This window comes from Pseudorasbora parva, chromosome 1 (genome assembly GCF_024679245.1).
Source record: "Pseudorasbora parva isolate DD20220531a chromosome 1, ASM2467924v1, whole genome shotgun sequence".
In the NCBI taxonomy this organism is placed as follows: Eukaryota; Metazoa; Chordata; class Actinopteri; order Cypriniformes; family Gobionidae; genus Pseudorasbora; species Pseudorasbora parva.
This window is the reverse complement of record NC_090172.1, coordinates 56,948,958-56,969,095: the sequence shown is the minus strand read 5'-3', so window position 1 is coordinate 56,969,095 and position 20,138 is coordinate 56,948,958. Positions and strand designations below refer to the sequence as shown.

At 40.4% G+C, this 20,138-nt stretch overlaps 1 protein-coding gene across 1 annotated transcript in view; it reads right to left on the bottom strand.

Moving 5' to 3' along the window:
- si:ch73-335l21.1 (insulin receptor substrate 1-B) overlaps positions 1-20,138 on the bottom strand; it is an 84,164-nt gene that overhangs the window by 26,986 nt on the left and 37,040 nt on the right. The window contains exon 2 of the mRNA XM_067446051.1: positions 16,595-19,972. Within this exon, the coding sequence (XP_067302152.1) occupies positions 16,595-19,972 (3,378 nt within the window). The remainder of the gene's footprint in view (positions 1-16,594; positions 19,973-20,138) is intronic.

Below are 20,138 nucleotides of genomic sequence, written 5' to 3'. Positions count from 1 at the left end.
ACACCCCACAGATTAACTGGGAAATAATCGACAGATTAACCAACTAATCGAGGAAAACACCCCACAGATTAACCGGGAAATAAACGACAGATTAACCAACCAATTGGGGAAAACACCCCACAGAATAACCGGGAAATAATCGACAGATTAACCGACTAATCGGGGAAAACACCCCACAGATTAACCGGGAAATTATCGACAGGTTAACCGACTAATTGGGGAGAATACCCCATGGATTAACCGAAAATAATCGACAGATTAATCGACTAATCAGAGAAAACATTAAATAGATCAACAGAAAAATAATCGACAAATGAACCGACTAATCAGGGGAAAACCCATAGATTAACCAGAAAATAATCGACAGATTAACCGACTAATCGGGGCTTACCCATAGATTAACTGGGAAATTATCGACAGATTAATCTATCAAAATAATTGTTAGTTACAGCCCAATATAAATGTATTTAATTCTGACTCATATCAATAAACAATTACGCTCCACACCTGCTGGTAATGCGGTGTTGTGGCTGGAAGAACAACACACAAATGACAAACGCAGATTATGTGCTTTATTTCATGTAAAAAGAATTCAAAGTGAGTCTGAATATAATTTTCCGTGACCTTTTCAGACAGCCTTACTGAAAGCGAAATGTTCAAACTATGTTTCCCCTACTCTGCCATACGTAAACGCCGCCCCTGCCCTCGCACAACTGTAGGTAATGGATAGGTGCGTACGAGAAAGAACCAAAACAAAAAAAGAATAGAAAGTCTCTACGATCCACGATTTCCACAATCTCTAGTGTGATTCTGACTCATAAAAAAAGATACTCCAAAAATACAGTGTATTTACAATTTTTGTGGTGAGGCCAGTGAACATATAGGCAAAAATAAATCTGAACTAATGACCTCATGAGGTCAGCCGAAACAATCCCTGAAATTGATAATAAAATAGACCTTGTATGGATGGATGGATGACAAAAAAGAGGAAAATGAGGTGAAGAAAAGTGCCTGAGAAAAAGGTTGACAAAAACAGACATGATGCTCAGAAAAAAAGCAATAAAACACCAGTGAAAACTTGTAGGAAGAACTCTCTGTAAGGTCACAGAGGAAGAAAAAACCGAGGCATGGTCTTATTATGCGTCACTATGGAAACCATGCGAATCTCTGTTTCTTTGACGCAATAAGATGGCAGATCAAACTTGACAACACTCTCAGTCTTGTTCTTTTTCTCTGGCTCCCCATCGAAATACTGGCTCCTTGCTGCCTGTATCATGAGTCATTGTTTGGCCTTGGTCTGCGTTGTGCAATAGAACTATATTGAAATAAAGCTGAATGAGTATCACATGGGTAAAGGACTTATTCGGTTCCAGAACTAACACATGGAATGGCGACTATATGATAAGATTCATCCAGCTGTGCACAGGTAGCTTGCTCATTCACTTTAATGTGAACACTTTGTTCAGCAAGAACATGGGCCTGTTGCACAAAATAAAAACGTGTTCCTTGCATTACTGTGGTTGCAAACCTCAGAGCTCAAGAGGGCGATAGAGTTACCCGTTTTATTAAATCGGATGTGTTATTGACAGTTTAATTATCGTAAACCAGTTTGCTCAGCAAGATTCTATTCATAGTTTTTAGTCATGTGACTGGAGGGCAAGACGTCCAAAGAACTGCAGCACAGGCCTGTGAATTTTCCATCTGGTTCCAGCCACTAACATTTAGATCCCCGCTCAAAAGAAGAAAATCAAAAATCTATGAACAATTGGCATGTTTTTAGGTCTTGTAATCCATATACAGCACCTGATGCAGAATTTCAATCACTTGAAACTATTCTAAAAACACTTAATGTGAGTGCAGTGATATGAAAATGCAGTATACTGTATATATAATGTATTTATGTATTACACATGTCATGAACTGGCTTTTTTATATTTTTATACTATTGTCTGCGGTCAACTAATGGCGTTCGTGTGTATTTTACATTCAAAAACATCATGACTAATAAGTAATAGGCTATTTTCTACACTGGTTTTAAGGCTCTCTCTAAAACGCTGGGTTTTGATGGGCGTGCCACACTGGAGACTTGGAAGTAAACGCCCACGGCTAGGATTGGATAAGATTTGAATATTTAATGAGCTTCAGCTCCCCTGTCATTTCACATGAGGGAGGAATTGATTTGAAGCGGCAACCAAAATGATTTTCTCGATCACAGGGCTCGTAAACGTCTTTATCAAACAAACACAATGATTTATTTTTCATCCACCCACGCAATTGATAGGACTATTATTTTTGTATTACATGGCCTGCACAAACGGTCGACATAAGTGCGAAACCCCGCGCGCACACGCTCTTCAAATGTCAAGTCAAGAGAGAGATAACAACGCAGAACAAAAAGGGAATAATATGAGAATATGAGAGTTTATGTTTTGGTACCCCGTCTGGAAAACACACAGCCCCGGGACGTTGGGCTTTGCGAGTCCTGGCCCATACATGTCTGAGTCTGACCCCGAATCACAATAAACCAACAAATAAGGGATTCTTCAGCCTGTGACAGTGTGCTAAAGGTATGTTAGACACGTACACATAATCAAAACGATCTATAACAATGCAATACTATTACATATAAAAAACACTTTTTACTCACATAAGTGTGTTGCACCATTCCTGTCGGATCCAATATAGAAGGCACAACATTGTGTTTTAATCTCAATAAGTCTGCAAATCCAGCATCGACCTGAGACTTGTTTACAAAGGATTCCGCAGTGAAATGAAGCGAACACGCACAACGTCTTCCCCGCGTGAGCTGTTTATTTAAAAATAAAGATCAACCACACGTTCCTAATATTAGGATCTGAAGGAAGCTTATGCAGCAACTGCGTTCTTCCACAACCAGGAATAGCGCAATATCTTTCTATCTTCTTCGCAGCTGCATGAGTCGGTGGGCGGGGTACTGAATTAGACGTGCTGTAGAGGCGTGTTTTGTCAGTCGATGATGTAAAGATGCGAACACGATCGTTTTCTGTGCCTGGTGTCAATACAAGCTTTTCTTTGACTAACAAGGACGTTTACAGCTCTGAAACTTACAAGATATTCTTATATTACCATGACCTTTTATATATCAAAAGCTCAAGGGAAAGTTGATTTCTCAATTCATCACCCCTTTAATGTCTTCAAGCTATGCAACGGATGTCACGCCCTCACAGCCATCAGACACTTCCACACCCACTCGTTCCCCATCACCGGCATTCTGATCACCTGTGCACCATCACCAGTCAACACTACTTAAACACTCCTCACCTTCACAGTCACTGTCTGGTCTTGCACCGATCCACCCGTGACTATCTGTCCTTCGTTGAAGCCTTCACCTGTACCATCTTCGTCTCCATCGTCATCATCATCTTCGTCTTCACCATCATCATCGTCTCCACCTTCATCGTCCTTCGTCTGAGTGTCACCCACATTCTAAGTATCACCTGTGTCCGTTACCTCTGATAATAAACTTTGCACTTGCACTAATCCATTTGTGTCCTCGTCTGTGTCTGTCAACGGATTAGGTAGGCTAGCTGTTTATTATGAAACAACTGGCCAAGGGTCCAAAACCCTCCAAACAAGTGATTTTACTGAACATAAGAACTACTAACATTTGTTCACACCTCTCACAATATGTGAATCCACATACGGTGATCCACATACAGCAAATCTAAAAAAGTACAGCACCAATAAAAGTATGTGGAATAAACAATAAGTAATGAGATCCTGGTTGATGAGTGATGATCTTTCAGGACTATTTCAGCTGTGTGCTCCTTTTCTATGGCACACAGTAAATCGAAACCTGTCAATCTGAGTGATCAAACCAATCCACTCGAGCTCCATTTTCCATTGGTTAAACTTTCAAAAGACGTGATGCGTTTGGATCCTGGACGTCCTATAGCTTTAGTCAAGCAGCATGTTATGTCACTCTGTGATTTACACATTGTCTTATGTTGTGTACGTGTAAAGCCAAGCTTCTAAGCTTTAAAACGACACCTATGTTGTGTTGGTTATAGCTGCAGTCTACAAGATTTACCTCTTTGTCACCATCTCTAAACCCTGAAATTGCAGTTATTTGCAGAGTTATCTTCTTTACGTGGGTTAAGCATTTTACTTTCGGTTCAAAATTAGCAATTTTGGAAAGCCCCTGCCAGAGATACTGGTTTTATCTGTGTTGTCACACGTCGATAGCCTGACAAGCCAGACCCACATCATGATGTTTGGTCTGGAAACTCACCATTGACAGCTCAATCCGAGGGGCGGATAAACGGCCGTCTTTCAAACTCCCTCAGCACGCGTTAGGATAGCGCTACAACCAACCAGAGCAACATGAAGCGGAGCTAGTTGATAATTAAACTTTCGCCGTATCCGGTCGAAAAAACTCTGAAAACATATTCCCTTTTAAGAATGACTTCAGTGCCGTTCTTTGTTCTTTTCTCAGAGAAAAGCTTAACTCCAAGTCTTCCAGAGTCGCGGTCAAAGCCGATTCGAAAGACAGCTGTTCGCCAGCTTCTTTATTTACAAGTCATCATTATGTTAAGCCTGCCCACCGACTCTATACATGATGTAATTGGCCTAACTAGAGTTTGTTTTTTCCAGCTTGGAAATCTATGGAGAGTTGCTATAATACACTCGCGGCAAATTAGATCTGCTGCCGCTAGGTTGCGTCTAGATTTCTAGGCTAACACGTCGATTAACCGGTGGGAAAATATCCTCACCGTCACATCCCTAATAAATGTTTAGTAATGACGCAAAGACGAACGTGGAAGCTCGTATATCACGCAGAACCTAACAGTACCACTAGTTCTCAAATTAGAACTTAAGCTTACTGTTTGAGTCGGCTAAGAAGATATTTTTGAACACTGGCTGGTTATGTACTTGCTCACAATGTTTTAATAAGTACCTACTTATCACTAAAAAAAGTATATTCCATATAGTATGAATTTGTGTAGTATGAATGTAATCAAATTTGTCATTATCATGTGACCTACCAACAGCTGCTATGTCGCTTTACTGCCATTCATTAATCCTCTCCTGTGGCCTCATGGGATAGTAAAATGCCCATTGTATGCATACTTCAGAATCTCAATGGAAGTCCTCATCCAGGTACTCCTTTATACTGTGAGTACTGTGAATTCAGACATACAACGCCTACTGGAGGGTAGGGAAGTATGTGATTTCGGATGCAGCCTGTGAATTCAAACTGTTGCTTCACCACAACAGTACTTGGCCCTAAATGACAAAACAGACACAGAAGAAGACACCGTGTTCCTTGTGTAAAAAAACGGAGACATATTTTGCAACAACGCATGAAATAAAGCTTGCAAAGCTGGAAGCGTTTGCAATCACATGCTTGCATACATATGTTCTGGGCCTAAGTCTTGCTCTCCTTTTCCCGTTCTTTCTCCCTTGCTCTGTCTAAAATAGGGATTGAGTGGTCTATTCATCCTTGACGCTCTGAAATCCTCCCATTTCCTCTCTCTCCGTGCAGTCAATGGGAGATTAAGCGTTGAAAGGCAGTAGCCCTGGACTCTTTACTGATGCCACTCTCTCACACACTCTCACCATGCAATAAACTCACAGCTGGGCACTTGTATAATACAGTACATTTACAGCTGGGCATGCACCCAGAAACACACTCTGCACAATCTGTGTGTGCGGGCCTGAATTCTACCCTGTTCGTTTTATTCTGCCGCACACCCTGATGCTATAAAAGTGCAACTCTACAATCACTTCTGCTGAGTTAAGCAGGCCCACCGTATGTGGAGGCACCCATAGTGCGGGTGGGGGAAGAGCGTTGGCACAAAGCGTCTAAAGATTGTAGGTACAGCTGCTGGTGGAATGGGGTCGGTATAACCAGAGATGGTCTTATTGTTGGGCAATACGTGCCTCGAGAAAGTGTAACGTGTGCTAATTTGAATCACGTCTGCTTTGATAACCAATCACACTACAGCCTTGATGTTATAGAATTTCGTAACGAGTAGAGCGACAGGCAACTGTTTGCAAATACCATAAATGAACGAGAAGTCGCGCAACTGTCCATGTCTCTTATAAAACAGCAATTTTGTCCCAGTGTAAACTCTAAAATTAGATCAATCCAAAACAAATGTTGAAGATTACCCGACGGCTGTGGATTCATTAAAGGTGCACTATGCAACTTTCCGTCTTCTAGAGGGCACCTTTTCAAAACAAAGGCGTAGTTTGATGACGCCAAGTGTGAGCGCAGCATCTTGGGATGTGGTCTTAACCTCACAGCCGGTGGAAAACAGGACTCGGGGCAGAAATCATGTTCATGGATGCGCTTATTAACGTTACTGTAGTGTAAAGCAGAGCAGGACCGAGTGTTGTGGAGCTAAGAGTAAAGCGCTTCTGCCCAATAAAACCGAGGGTAACGCAGATATGACACGATTGACAGGCAACTCCCTCAAACGCTATGCTGAAACGTCCCGGTCCTTGGTTAAAATAGCAATTTTCTCACAATTTACAAATAGTTGGAAACATTTGGGATATTGTAAGTACTCAACTGAACACAATATATAACACTGGCCTAGTGGTTTTTGGATATTTTACTGCAAAAATACTACATAGTGCACCTATGATAAGGTGTTTTCCTACAAAAATCAAGCATTTGCGTTAGTTCAGGCAGGCCAGGGTAGTCAAGCTCTGCTATCAGCTGATTGGAAAAATTCCAACCTCGCCCATATCAGCTGATCCAATTCCTATGCACTCGATTGGCAACTCTCAAACAGGGTGACTGACTTAAGCGTAGCTTCAGTTTATTGTTGTCATTGATGCATGCTCTGTTCTCAATGGGGGATTTACCCTGCCCTCCCAGTTAAAAAAAATAAAATAATTGATGTTGTCCCCAGAAGCTCCAGCTGTTCCCTGTCTTGGCTTTTCATGGAGCTCTTGAAAAGGATTGGGAATTTAGAACCATATCAGCAAATGTACATTTTACACAATATGCCAATACAAAAAAGTTGAAATAAAAGTGTGTCTGGTGTTTTTGACTGAAGTGGACCTGACTGAAGTACTTAATTCAGTGTAATTAAGCCTCTCCTCCATTGACATCCATTAATAAAAACAGCCTCTTGTCTTCTTCCCCGCATACATACAGCAGTATGTATACAATATGTATGTAATAGTAAGCAGGTAATGTGCTTTTTTTTGCTAAGCTTGCAGGCTTGCCTTCATGTGGCTTTGATATTACTGACATGAGTGCAAAAGTGGATTAATGTTAAAATGTTATTTGCAGTAAATGATCCTGGATATTATACACACACCTGTGTGATGTTATATAGACTGTTGAAGGATAGCGTTGTAGGTTTTGTAAGGCACATCAACAGATCTTAAATCTGAAACCTTCGTCAGAGTGTTCAGTCTCTAATCACTAAAACCCAAACATAACAGCTCCATTCATAGAGCTGAAACACACACACACAAACACACACACACACACACACAATCTCCCTCACTCGCACAGACTCTCGCACACCCACACACACACACTCTCGCTCTCTCACTCGCACATGCACATGCACACACACACGCACACACACAACAACGACTGTAAGGAGATTTGAAGCTTTAGTCTTTTGAATTAGGAGCACTGAGCCCTTTCACTTCACTCACATGCAGTACAAACATCTAATTCAGTATTTGAATCTTAAAAGTGAAGTGTGCAGTTTTTTCCACCAATAGCAGCAACAAACGAAATTGCAAACACACTTCCATTCAAAAGTTTGTGGTTGGTAATTTTTAAAAAATGCTTATGTTCACCAAGGCTGCATTTACTTAATCAAAATTAATCATATGTTTTACAATTTAAAATAACCATTTAGTAAAGTATAGTATGGTATGGTATAGTATAGCATGGGTGTAGATTACGGGGGGGATGTGTTTCCCCCTCACTTTTACTAAAATGTATTTTCGTCCCCCGCACTTTTACTGGGTCTCACCGATCCTAGTCAACCCGCTCCGAACGGGATTGTGACCGACGTTACCATGCGCAGCGGCGGGCAACTTAACAGGGACGCTAATGACAGCTTTCTCTAATCTCGGTTGATAGCGCGCTTCACGCGTCACGGTCAAATGTATTTACATAGAAACCAATGTGAATACATCAAGATTTAAATTCAGAGACAAAAAAATCTATGCATGACCTGTCATTTTATTCTCATCTAAATATGAGGAGGGCGCTCTCATAGAAAGCCCAAAAGCGGATTCGTAGAAGTAATACTGTCACGCTGGAGCTGCAGCGATTGCGACAATATATTATTTGTGTTTTTAAAGCCATCTTACACTTTACTATATATTCACATAGAGAACAGCTGGTTTATATCAGAATATATATATATATATATATATATATATATATATATATATATATATATATATATATATATATATATTTTTTTTTTTTTTTTTTTTTTTTTTTTTTTACTTTGCATAAAATCTATGGAGACTTAATGCACAAGTGTTTGTAGTAGTAAACCAATCATAAAATTGGCAAAAAATATAGGAGAAAAATATTATAGATATTAGAGGTTATTGTTCAGCAGTGTATTTGATATCTTACCAAATTAAAAGCAAGAGATGCGAAATTATAAAATATATCGGTCCAAAAAAATAAATAATTGGTATTACGACATTTCTGTCCCCCTCACTCCTGAAAAGGTGGCTACGCCCCTGTAGTATAGTATAGTATAGTATAGTATAGTATAGTATAGTATAGTATAGTATAGTATAGTATAGTATAGTATAGTATAGTATAGTGTTTTTAATATAAAATACTTTAATATGTGTTGGGAAAGCTGAATATTCAGCAGCCATCACTCCAGACTTCAATGCCACATGATTATTCAGAAATCAATATTGATACTGATTTGGTGCTAAAGAAACATCTCTAATAATTATCAATGATTATATGATAAAAAGGAAGCATTGATTTCAATGGGAAATCTAACTTTATAATTGTCTTAACTGGCCAGTTTTGATCTATTTCATGCAACCAAATAGTTTAGCATACCAGCACAATAGTTTAACACAATCAAATATACTTATGTGAATTTCAACACTATTTCTGGATAACTAACGTGCATTCAGTATAAAATGAGTTGTTCCAATTTAGCAGACTTCAATTTAGTATACCAACAGTACAATTGCAGGGTATTTATATTAAACACATACATATGTAAATGTATTTGTAGTATACTTAGCACAAAATAAATGTATTTAAAATACATTTTGGTATATTTATTGTTTTAACTTGGGTATATCTCACAATTTAGGCTTTATAACACACACATGCAAGTTCAAAAGTCAGAATTGCAAGGAAAAAAAGTTGCAGTTACCATTTTTTATTTTTTATTCAGTGGTGGAAATAAGCTTACATAAAAGGGTTTTAAAAACATAGTGATAAAAAAAAATCTGTCACCATTTGCATGATGACTTTCTTCTGAGGGACACAAAAAAGATATAATGCAAAATGACAGCATCAGTCATCAATCGTTTCACTGTATGGAAAAAAAGATACAATGAGAGTGAATGGTGACTGAGGCTGTCAGTCCCTAATATTCTGCCTACTCGCTCCTTTTGTGTTACACAGACGAAAAGTCGGAACAACGTGAGCATGATGTCCGAATTTTCATTTTTGAATAAATAAATTAAAAAAATTCCCCAAAAATGTAATTAACCGCATTTATTTCTGAGATGATAACTGGATTTGGTAACACTTTATTTTAAGGTTCAGTTATTAAATATTAACTAGTTGCTTATTAGCATGCATATTACTACACTGTAAAAATGTATTTAGAAAAAAGTTACCTTGGTTGCCTTAAAATTTTGAGTTCATTGAAATACATTTTTTGAGTTAATACAATGAAAATGTTTTGAGATTCGACAACCTTTATTTAAATATTATTAAAAGATTTTGTAAGCATATTGTGTAATTGTGTGTGTTTTATTTCCATGATAACAACCCACGCAGTGAAGATGCTATTTTCGTGATTTATCAAATTTTTTATGTGGTTCAGATACAAAAATATTTTGAGTTTCTATTTATTAAACAAATTTCCTTCATTGTATCAACTCAAATTTTTAATTTCAATAAACTCAAAATTTTAAGGCAACCAGGTTACTTACTTGTTTAAGTTAAACCAACAATTTTTTTTTACAGTGTAGGATACTGGCTGTTTATTAGTACTTATAAAGCACATATTAATGCCTTATTCTACATCCCTTAAAGGGTTAGTTCACCCAAAAATGAAATTGATGTCAATAATGACTCACTCTAATGTCGTTCCACACCCGTAAGACCTTCGTTCAGGGTCGCCAATGTCACGTGATTTCAGCAGTTTGGCGCGAACTGAACTTCTGAAATCACGTGACATTGGTGACCCGAATCATTGATCGATTCACTGATTCATGAACCGTTTGATTCTTTTTGGAGGCACATGGAGAAGACAATGCTGAATAAAATCGTAGTTTTTGATATTTTTGGACCAAAATGTATTTTCGATGCTTCAAGAGACTAATCAACCAACTGATGTCACATATGGACTACTCTGATGATGTTTTTATTAGCTTTCTGGACATGGACAGTATAGTGTGCATTGACTGCATATGCTCTGGGACTAAAATATAAAATATCTTAAACTGTGTTCTGATGATGAACGGAGGTCTTACGGGTGAGGAACGACATTAGGGCGAGTCATTAATGACATCAATTTCATTTTTGGGTGAACTAACCCTTCAATACCTAAAGTTAAATGCTTCAAAAACTACCTTACTAACTATTAATAAGTAGTAAATTAGGAGTTTATTGAGGCAAAAGTCATAGTTAATAGTGTTCTCCATACTAAAGTGTTACCCTGGATTCCACTTGTTGAAATAAACAATTAAAGCAATGTATGTAGTATTTAAAATGGGTGTTTTCACATACTATTTATATGTTAGTGTTCCATTTCGAATATAGCCAATGTTTTGCTAGTGCCACACACTCTTTAGGGAAGTCTACCTACAAGTGACTTATTTATGGCCATCCCCCCTGCATATAAAACTGGTGGAGTGGAGTAAATATTTTAACATTGGAAAAAATGACCACACCTTAAAAAATAAATAAAATAAAACCTAGTTCTATAAGATGCTACCTGAGCAATTCAACAGCCCACATCAATACTCAAATTCTCATTCACCTTGCTATTCAAAGTATTCAAATTGCACAACTAGCCCATATTTTCTCAGGGTAGCCGACCCACGCTGATATAAGAACAGCCCTGAGGAAAAGAGCAGCTATAGAGCCCAGGTGTGGGCTTCTCCACAGAAACAGACACCTTTGTTCGTCTCTCAGCTACATCTGTTCTATAAGGACATCCAATATTACCTTACCAGGCCTGTCCTACTTTCTGCCCTCCTGGACCAGTGCTACTTAACAACTATAGCTACAGAATTTAGTGCGTTTATAGTTCAAATTAATCAGACTAAACCTAGGGCATCTCAGGCACTTCAAATCACGTATAAAACTCAACTTTCCGATACGCAGCTTTTATGTCAAAGCAGTACAGGCACATTTGCAGCTGCATGAGTAGCTTATAATCCTATTCGGATTATTCAGTAGGAACTCTGTGTTCCACAAGATCTGCTGGCGCGTTCGTTTGTCCGCTCTCCAGCTCCACAGGGTGTGCTGGGACACCGAATCCTACGGGACCATACATTACTCCGCCCCGGTGACGTGCAAAAATAACCACAGATTACCTACTGTCAACTTTAATCCCTCTCAGCCTCTCGATATATCTTTCTTTCCATCTCCTTTTCTCTCATGTATACCCACACTTTCCATCTCTCTCTTTCGCTTTCTGGCTGACCATATCAAACCAGCAACAACCAGATTTGGGTCCTTCAGGACTACTGAGCTACTAGAGGATGACTCATTTTATGACAGATATCGTAAACCAATAATTATAGAAGATTTTATCAGTTGTATGTAGTTACACAATTCATTTATAAGGGATGCTATAAATAAACGTGGAAAATATTGACATTGATAAACATACTGGTAAGACCTAAGTGAATCAGTGGGGAATTTTTAAGATTCAAAGCGAAGCATTGCTGTGTTGTCTTAGGAATCTAAATGTTTGGCCATTTCATGGATTTATACATTTAGCTGGACTATCATCGACGGGTTTCCAATGCAGACGTGAGTGGGAAAATCAGAGACAGATTCTTGGAGCAGTGTCTGTTGTATAATATAAAGACTCAGTGTTTGTGAAAGTTGGATCAGATTATTTAAAGCAATATTCCAGGTTCAAAGGAAAGTTAACATCAATTGAATAGCATTAGTGTCGTTATGAAAATATACACACTACTGTTCAAATGTTTGTAAAATGTTTTAAAAAATGGAATAAATTAACCAAAAGTGACAGTAAAGACATAAAGTGTTACAAAAAATGTACTTTCAAAAAAAATGGTTATTTTGAACTTTCTATTCATCAAAGACACCTGGAAAAAATCTTGGTTTCCAAAAAAATTATTAAGCACTACAACTATTTTCAACACACAAATACATGTACAAATATGATCTGTGCTCATACATTCTCGAAATTTAATTGTAATGGCATTTATTTATGAAAGAAAGCCAGTATCACTAATTTTAATACTGTTACTGGTGTCTCTATTTTTTTTAAGCATATAATAAATGTCATATTTACCTGTGGCCTGTCTAACATAGACAGGGCTATTCAAATCTTGCCCTGGAGGGCCAATGCGCTGCAGACTTTATCTCCAACCCTGATCAAACACACCCACCTGTGATTTTCTAATGATCCTGAAGACATTGATTAGCATGTTTAGGTGAATTTGATCAGGGTTAGAGCTAAACTCTGCAGCGCACTGGCCCTCCAGGGCAAGATTTGAATAGCCTGGATGTAGGAGACATACAGAAATGGAATAAAGTTATCAAACAGTCTGCACTGCATAAATTATAAATTAAATATTAATTCTTATTAAAGCTACAGTTTTCTATGTAACCTTTGTTCTAAGATTCACATTAATGACAGACATCACAGCAACTGGTTTATTAGGCTGCTGTGACTTTAAGATCCAACAAACATGATGCGGATCTGACGCACTGTCACGTCTCTCACAAAACCCTTTAAGTTAATTCGAGATGTTATTTAACTCATTTAAATACTGAGCTCTTATGATAACACTCACCAAAAGGGCTATTTTGGCATTATTCTGTGTTACTGTTCGTTCAAGTGTGAAAGAAAACTTGATTCTGGCGCGCTGTCTGTGCACTCGATACTGGCCGTGTCTTATTTGTGCATCGTGTGTGTGTCGGGACATTCACAGACAGCAGATTCTCTTTTGACTTGTCACGCTTGAATGGTTTAAAATCATTTGCATGAATAAGAGCGTGATCATAATGTAACGCTAGCCAAAGAATAACAAAAAACGGATGCTGCGTTAATTGCATTAAATATTTTTAACGCATTAACTGAAAAAAATGAATCCCATGTGTTAACCTATATATATATATATATATATATATATATATATATATATATATATATATATATATATATATATATGTACACACGTGTATACCACAATTGCTGTTGATTTAACTTACTAATGTACTAAACCCAGAATATCCCTTTAAATATCTTGTCCTCAGCCAGACGTGGTAGGGTGCACATGCACTGCAAAGAGTAAATTAAGTCCCAGAGTAGCATTTACAAGTATGCATAGGTTTAAGGGTGCACGAGTGCACAAGGAACAACATTCTCTGAATAAATGGATGATGTCCCAAAGTGTGCATGTGTGCAGACTGTGGTGGAAATCTAAACTATGATCCAGTTAAGCAAAAACCCCATGAGTAGTAAAAAAACCCTCTTTATTACACAGTGAAGCAACTATATCAGTGTAGGGGACCATTACAAAATGGTGTGTGTCTAGAGGTTTGTTTTTTTTTTGTGGGATTAGGAGATTTGAAAATGATCTCAGCTTCACTTTATCCATAACTCTCCATTTAGATAAATGTTATCTTGTGGTAACGGTTTGGATGAATGATCTCTCTCACTCTCTTTTTAACACATTGGCACAGTAGAGGAATTCACCTCCCTCAGTGCCAGTGGCTGCGCTAGTCTATATCCACTGCTCTCTATAGCACACCCAGATACACGTGGCACTACCACACATCAAGAATGAAGTCCTGCCAGAGCTTCAAACTGCCTCAACATGTGCATGGGTGTGAAGGTGTGTGTCTGAGAGACTTTGAGAAGCATATATTAAGAGGTTTTGCCAATAGAAGGATACTTTCCCTCTCATGCACATACAAGAATAAAGCCTTGTTATATAGCATCCTAAGTAAGATACATTTCTCAGGCATTCTGATGCCATTTCTTCCGCCCTCAACTTTCACTGCTTTCTTTCCATTTTCTTCCAGTATCGCAACCTCTAATTCTTCTCATTCTCTATTTTCTTTCCCTCGACTGCTGGTGGGAGTTTGGATGTGGCCAGTGAGACCCAATCTGGAGTTCAGCCAGAGAAACTGCTTTCATCGTTGTTCCCTCAAAAGCACTGAAAAATGAACCCTGAAATGTTCATACGATTTCCTGAACTCCCACAACTTGAAAACCCAATCCAGCTCTCTTTTTTTGTCTGTCTCTCACTTTCTTTCCCATCTTCTCTCCATCTGCCATACGCACACTCTCTGTCTGTCTGTCTCACACGTTCTCTCTTTCACTCCCATTGTGCCATTTCTTTCTCACCCTTGTACCATCTCTCCCTCCTCCTCTCATTCGCTTTAATCCTTCCTCAAATTAAGGAGGGGGGGGGGACTTCCCATTCCACATTCTCTCCCAAAAATCTATTTTTGTCTATGCTCTCTTACTCTACTCGGACTGAAACATTTTATTGAAAAAAAAAGAAAGAAAAACGGAGCAAGGGAGCGATGAGTTCAAGCCTACTGGAGCTGAAACACACACGCAAGGGCATAGACACACACACACACACACACACACACACACATAAAGAGCAGCCAGGGAGAAAAGCCACAAACAAAAGGATCATTTATTACATGCAGAAAAGGGGGGCTTGCGGTTGCGACCACGTTGGACCAGCACAACGTTGGCCCCTTCTCAACATTCACAGCCAGTATGCCACATTCCCCCCAGTGCCAATGCCATGCTGTTCACTCACCAACTCGCTTTCGTTCTCTCTTCGTTCTCTAGTTTTCAATCCAACTCCACACTCTGTGAAAATCTTATCATCTGATTTAAGATCAGGCAGCAAATCCGCATTTCAGCTAAAAAAACTAAGAAAGCCATTCTCAGATCAGAGATTTCTACACACAACCACTGAACACTTTCTCTTATTCCACAAGAGTCACTGTTTTCTTGCATAACATAAACTGAACACGGAGATTCAGACATATGTGGTTTGCCCGCTCTGCTGATATTTGTACAAAAAGACAATTTATGCAAACATCCCATCACTGAATGGCAAACCCGAATCTAGCCACAAACCCGTATGCGCATTTAAAAAACACGCAGAGAACACAAAAAAGACGGTAACTCAAACAGAATGAAAAGACTGTATTTAGCCATTTACCCTGTCATTTTAACCCTTCTATAAACATAACTATTGCAGACACTTTAATGTTTTAGCTCAAAGATAAACACAGGAAAACTCTAAAATACAATTCAAATGGTAAATCAAATTTGGGATCCCAGGGAATGACAGAGGCGGCAGACAAAACCAATGGTTATGAGATTTGCAAAAGGCAACTTTCCATTGGTCTCTGATCAGTATTGTGGGCATTGTAATGCCTGGTAGACAGGTGGCTCCTGTATATAGAGACACCAGGTGGATATGAATAAAGAACAAAAGTGAACCATGGCCTCATAAAGTTGTGTTATGGAACAGGCTGTACTGTTTCCAGTGTATCATCACAATCTGTTATTGCCTAAAGCGGAACTGAAGATGAGATAAATACAGTGACACATTGAAAAGATATCAGACACAATTCTGTCATCAGGAGTGTTAATAGGGTGCTAATATATTACAGTTCAGCTGTAAGTTACAGTTGAGTTGTCATTAAAAAATAAGAGGATGAATTTTACATTTTATGCGTTTGGAAGAGGCTTTTATCCACAGAAACTTACACTGCATCCAAGGTATCTTATGAGTTAAGCTTTTGCAATGATCAGTGACGTTTTGTATGTTTTATGAAAAGACAACATTTCATTAAAAAACAAGAAGAGTGTAAACTTTTGAACATGATGATCAGTGTAAAATGTTATTTTGTCTCGTGGGAAATATCCTATGAAATATTTAGCTTCTGAAAAGCAGAACTAAACAACAAAAGACGTTATCTCATATATTTGTATAAAATCTGCAAGAGATTTATAAACCGAGCAGACAAAGTATGCAAACTTAGGCACTCACTTGTATTCTGAATCTGTTTAGTTTGCTGAAGATATGAATAAACCTTACACTGTATGTGAGATTTAATACTTTTCAGACTAAACTCAATTTGAGATATTAGAGCTAATCTTACCTGTACCATCTTTACTGCTGCTGCTACCTTGGTGTGTTCGTAGCTCCTCTGACTTGTAAAAGTCAATGCTAGCATACATGTTGAGGTTTGAGGCACTCCCGCCTGAACCTCCAGCTCCCACGGTGCTCCCTGCAGCTCCTCCACCCAGCACAGAGGAAAAGATACGGGCAGCAGGTGTGTGGACAGCTGCTTGCCCATCTGTGGCAGCATGGGAGTTTTCCTTGTTCGCCAGGTCTAAGTCTATGTAATTGAGGCCTTGCTCCATGGATGATGTCTGTGAAACAGATAGACTGGGTAGTCCAGGGTTGATGTATTGAGATGACATGTCTGCTGAACCACTGTTCCCCCAAATCATACTCTCAAAACCAAGCCGACGGCCCATAACTTGAGCATGATCAGGGAATGCAGTGGAAGAGGATGTTGCAGAGCAAGGTAGAAGTGAGGAAGGAGCTTGGAACGTTTCCGAGCAATGGCGTCGACGACCTTGTGGATCGGCTCGGATTACTTTAGCCCCGTGATCTGGGTTTAGGACTTTGGCAAGAGGAAAGTCTAGTCCCAGTCCCAAACCTAGGGCGGGAACTACTGACTCAGGCTCGTCTGGCAAAGATGCTTTTGGTGATGTAGAACTTAACGTGCTGCTTGAGTTCAAGCTAAAGGCCATCTTTGTGTAGTCACCACAGGCTGTGGGTGGGTCTCCTGGCTGTGGTACTGACACCTGCCTGCTTTTTCTATGTCCCATCTCATTCTCTGCATCATCCTCATTTAGGATTGACGATCTGTGCTCATCATGAGCTTCAGGGGCTGCTGCAGGTGTAACAGGAGGGGTAGGGAATGGGGGAAACCCAAGTGATGCGAGAGATATAGGTGAGGGGGAAGGTGAGACTCCTAGCTCCATATTGACATACTCTGAAGCAATTAATGGAGAAATGGGGGTGGAGGAGCTATGTGAGAAGGGCAAAAATCCAGCAACACAAGAGGTAGGCCTGGGTAAGAGGCGGTGAGCATTGGGTGGAAGAGAATGATCTTGCCGAAATCCTCTGTTTCCATTACCTCCTGCCTTTTGGTTCCTCTCACCCTTAAACTCAATGCTGACATACTCCCCAGGGCTCTTGGGCTCGGGAGGAAGGGGTGTTTCACGGACTCTGGGTAAAGTGTTGGCTTTAGACACATCCACAAACAGGCTAAGAGGTCGGCCCCTCTGACCAGGGTGCCCTTGCTTTATCCTTCCAGACCCTTGTCTTTGCTGCAAGGATCCTTGCTCAGTGTCCTTTGCAGTAGAACCTGCTGCTCTTCCTGTCAATTTGACGACTTTTTCTTCACCTTCACCCAGGCTTTCGCTGCTAGCAGAACTGGAGGAGTATGAGGACGACGAAAGGGACAGATGTCGGCCAACAGGGGGTTCCTGATGCTTGGACTTGTCATTACCGAGCCCCCTACCTCCACCCAGACCTCTACCACCATTAACTAAATGCTTCCCTCTTCCTGGCCCTTCCTCAAAGTGTGTTGAAGCATTATGTTTGTATGAGCGGGGTAGAGAATAATATGAATATACCATTTTGGGTGGAGGCTGCTGAGGATGCTGGTCAGAAGGAGTGTTGGGCTCAGGTGGTGGTGGAGTACTATTGGCAGAGCGGGCACTTATAGGTGACATATTCATATAGTCACTGCCCGTTCGGCTGTCTGCACTACTACTGACAACCCAGGCAGTAGGGACCCCTCGTTGGTCTGGTGAACAGCTACTATTGGGAGACATCATCATGTAGCCATCTGTACCAGAAGGTGGTGGATGAATCTGCCGTGGGGGTGAAATGCTATTATTGGGGGTCATGGCCATGTAGTCATCTGCCGATTTTGAGTCTGGATCAGAAACGGTTACTGAGAGGGAGTGAGTAAGAGACAATGGGGGAGCTTTAACTCCTGGTAACATGGACATGTAGCCATTATCTACTGCTCCATTAGCTTTTCCAATGAACGCAGGGACACTCGTTTCACTGCTACCAGCATCTCCTTTAACCTCTGCAGCAACTTCCAAATATCCTGTTTCACTTGCTGTTGCTCCAGAATCCTGCCTTGATTCAAAGGATTCTCGACTGGTGGTGTGAGTCATAATTGCATAGTCATCCTCTTCAGCAGCTTCTTCTCCAGTTCGATGGAGCGGTGCAAGTCTCTCTAAGGCCATGGGTGGGAGGGAGGCACGCTTGCTCATTAGCCTGCGCTCCGCTTCACACTCTCTGCTAGAAGAGCGCCTCAGAACCCTCCTGGTCTGTGGCAATGCAGTTTGGCTTGACTGAGATTTGGAAGCTCCTCTCTGACTCATAAGGATGTAGTTGGATGCTTCGTCCCCAAGAGAATGGCCACCTGAGCTACCTGCAGACCCTGCCTGCATTGTTGGGGTTAGCAGAGAGTGCTCACCAGGGCTGGAGCCGTATTCATCCGAGGATCCGTAGTCGCTAAGAGAACCAGAGACAGAGGGCTGTCTGAGAGGTATTCGACTGTACACGCTACCATTACCACCCCCAACACTGCTGTTTGTCGCAGTTCCAATTGCACAAAACTCAGACCCATGTCCTGACCCAGAAGGCAGGCTTGGTGCAGCTGAAGGAGCTGGGGATGAGGTGGATCTCATTAGTGCATGCTGTGCCTTGACTGGGGTTGCAGCACGAACAGATGTTGATCTCAGTATCGGGGTATTGGAACATGACCCATTGGTCGTTGGGCTTGAGCATGAAGCAAGTCCTCCAATTGATCCACCACCTCCATCATCAACTTTTCCACCATCACTGGATGTTCGAGTTCGGGGGAAGCTGTGGCGAGAAGATGGAGAAGTGTTATTACATCCTCCAGTTGTCCCTGGTGGTTCGGTCCGTGAACGTCTTGTGAATCCAACTTGGCTGGGTGGAGGATTAGGGTGATGCCGTCGAGATGGAACACTAATAGGATTTGATGCAGTAGTGCCACCTCCAACTCCTGCAGCAGCTGACTGTGACTTGCTACGTTGGCGAAATTCCTCACTGAGAGCCTTCATGGCTTCCAGCAGAGTCTCATGCATATTCTGTGCTACCACAGAATCTTCCACTTGCATCCAAAACTCTCCAGGGCCAGTTACTGCTGAGCGACCCACCTCCACAAAGAAGAAGTTTTCAGAATGACCACAACGCCTCACATTCATCAGCTGGAGAACGACAGCAGCTGCATCAGAGTTCAGCTTGACAAAGTTGACTGTCTTTTCAGTCAGACAGAGCCTGTAGATGCCAACCAGGTTCTTGGCTTGGCCAAGACCTTTAGGCCAAACTTTAACCTGCCAGACCTCCTTGAAGGCAGGGCCAGGGGATGGTATTCCATAGTCTCCCCCATTTGCACTGTCACAGAGTGCTTTACCTGCAAAGAGAAAGAAAAAAACATGTCAGTGTAACCTTACACAATCTGGTAAATTTTGCAATCCACCATATAAACTCAAAGCACATCTTAATATAAAGTTTAAATAAACCAAAAAAGTCATGCATCACTCCTACAAATACTCAAGTCTGGTTTTGTAATTATGCAT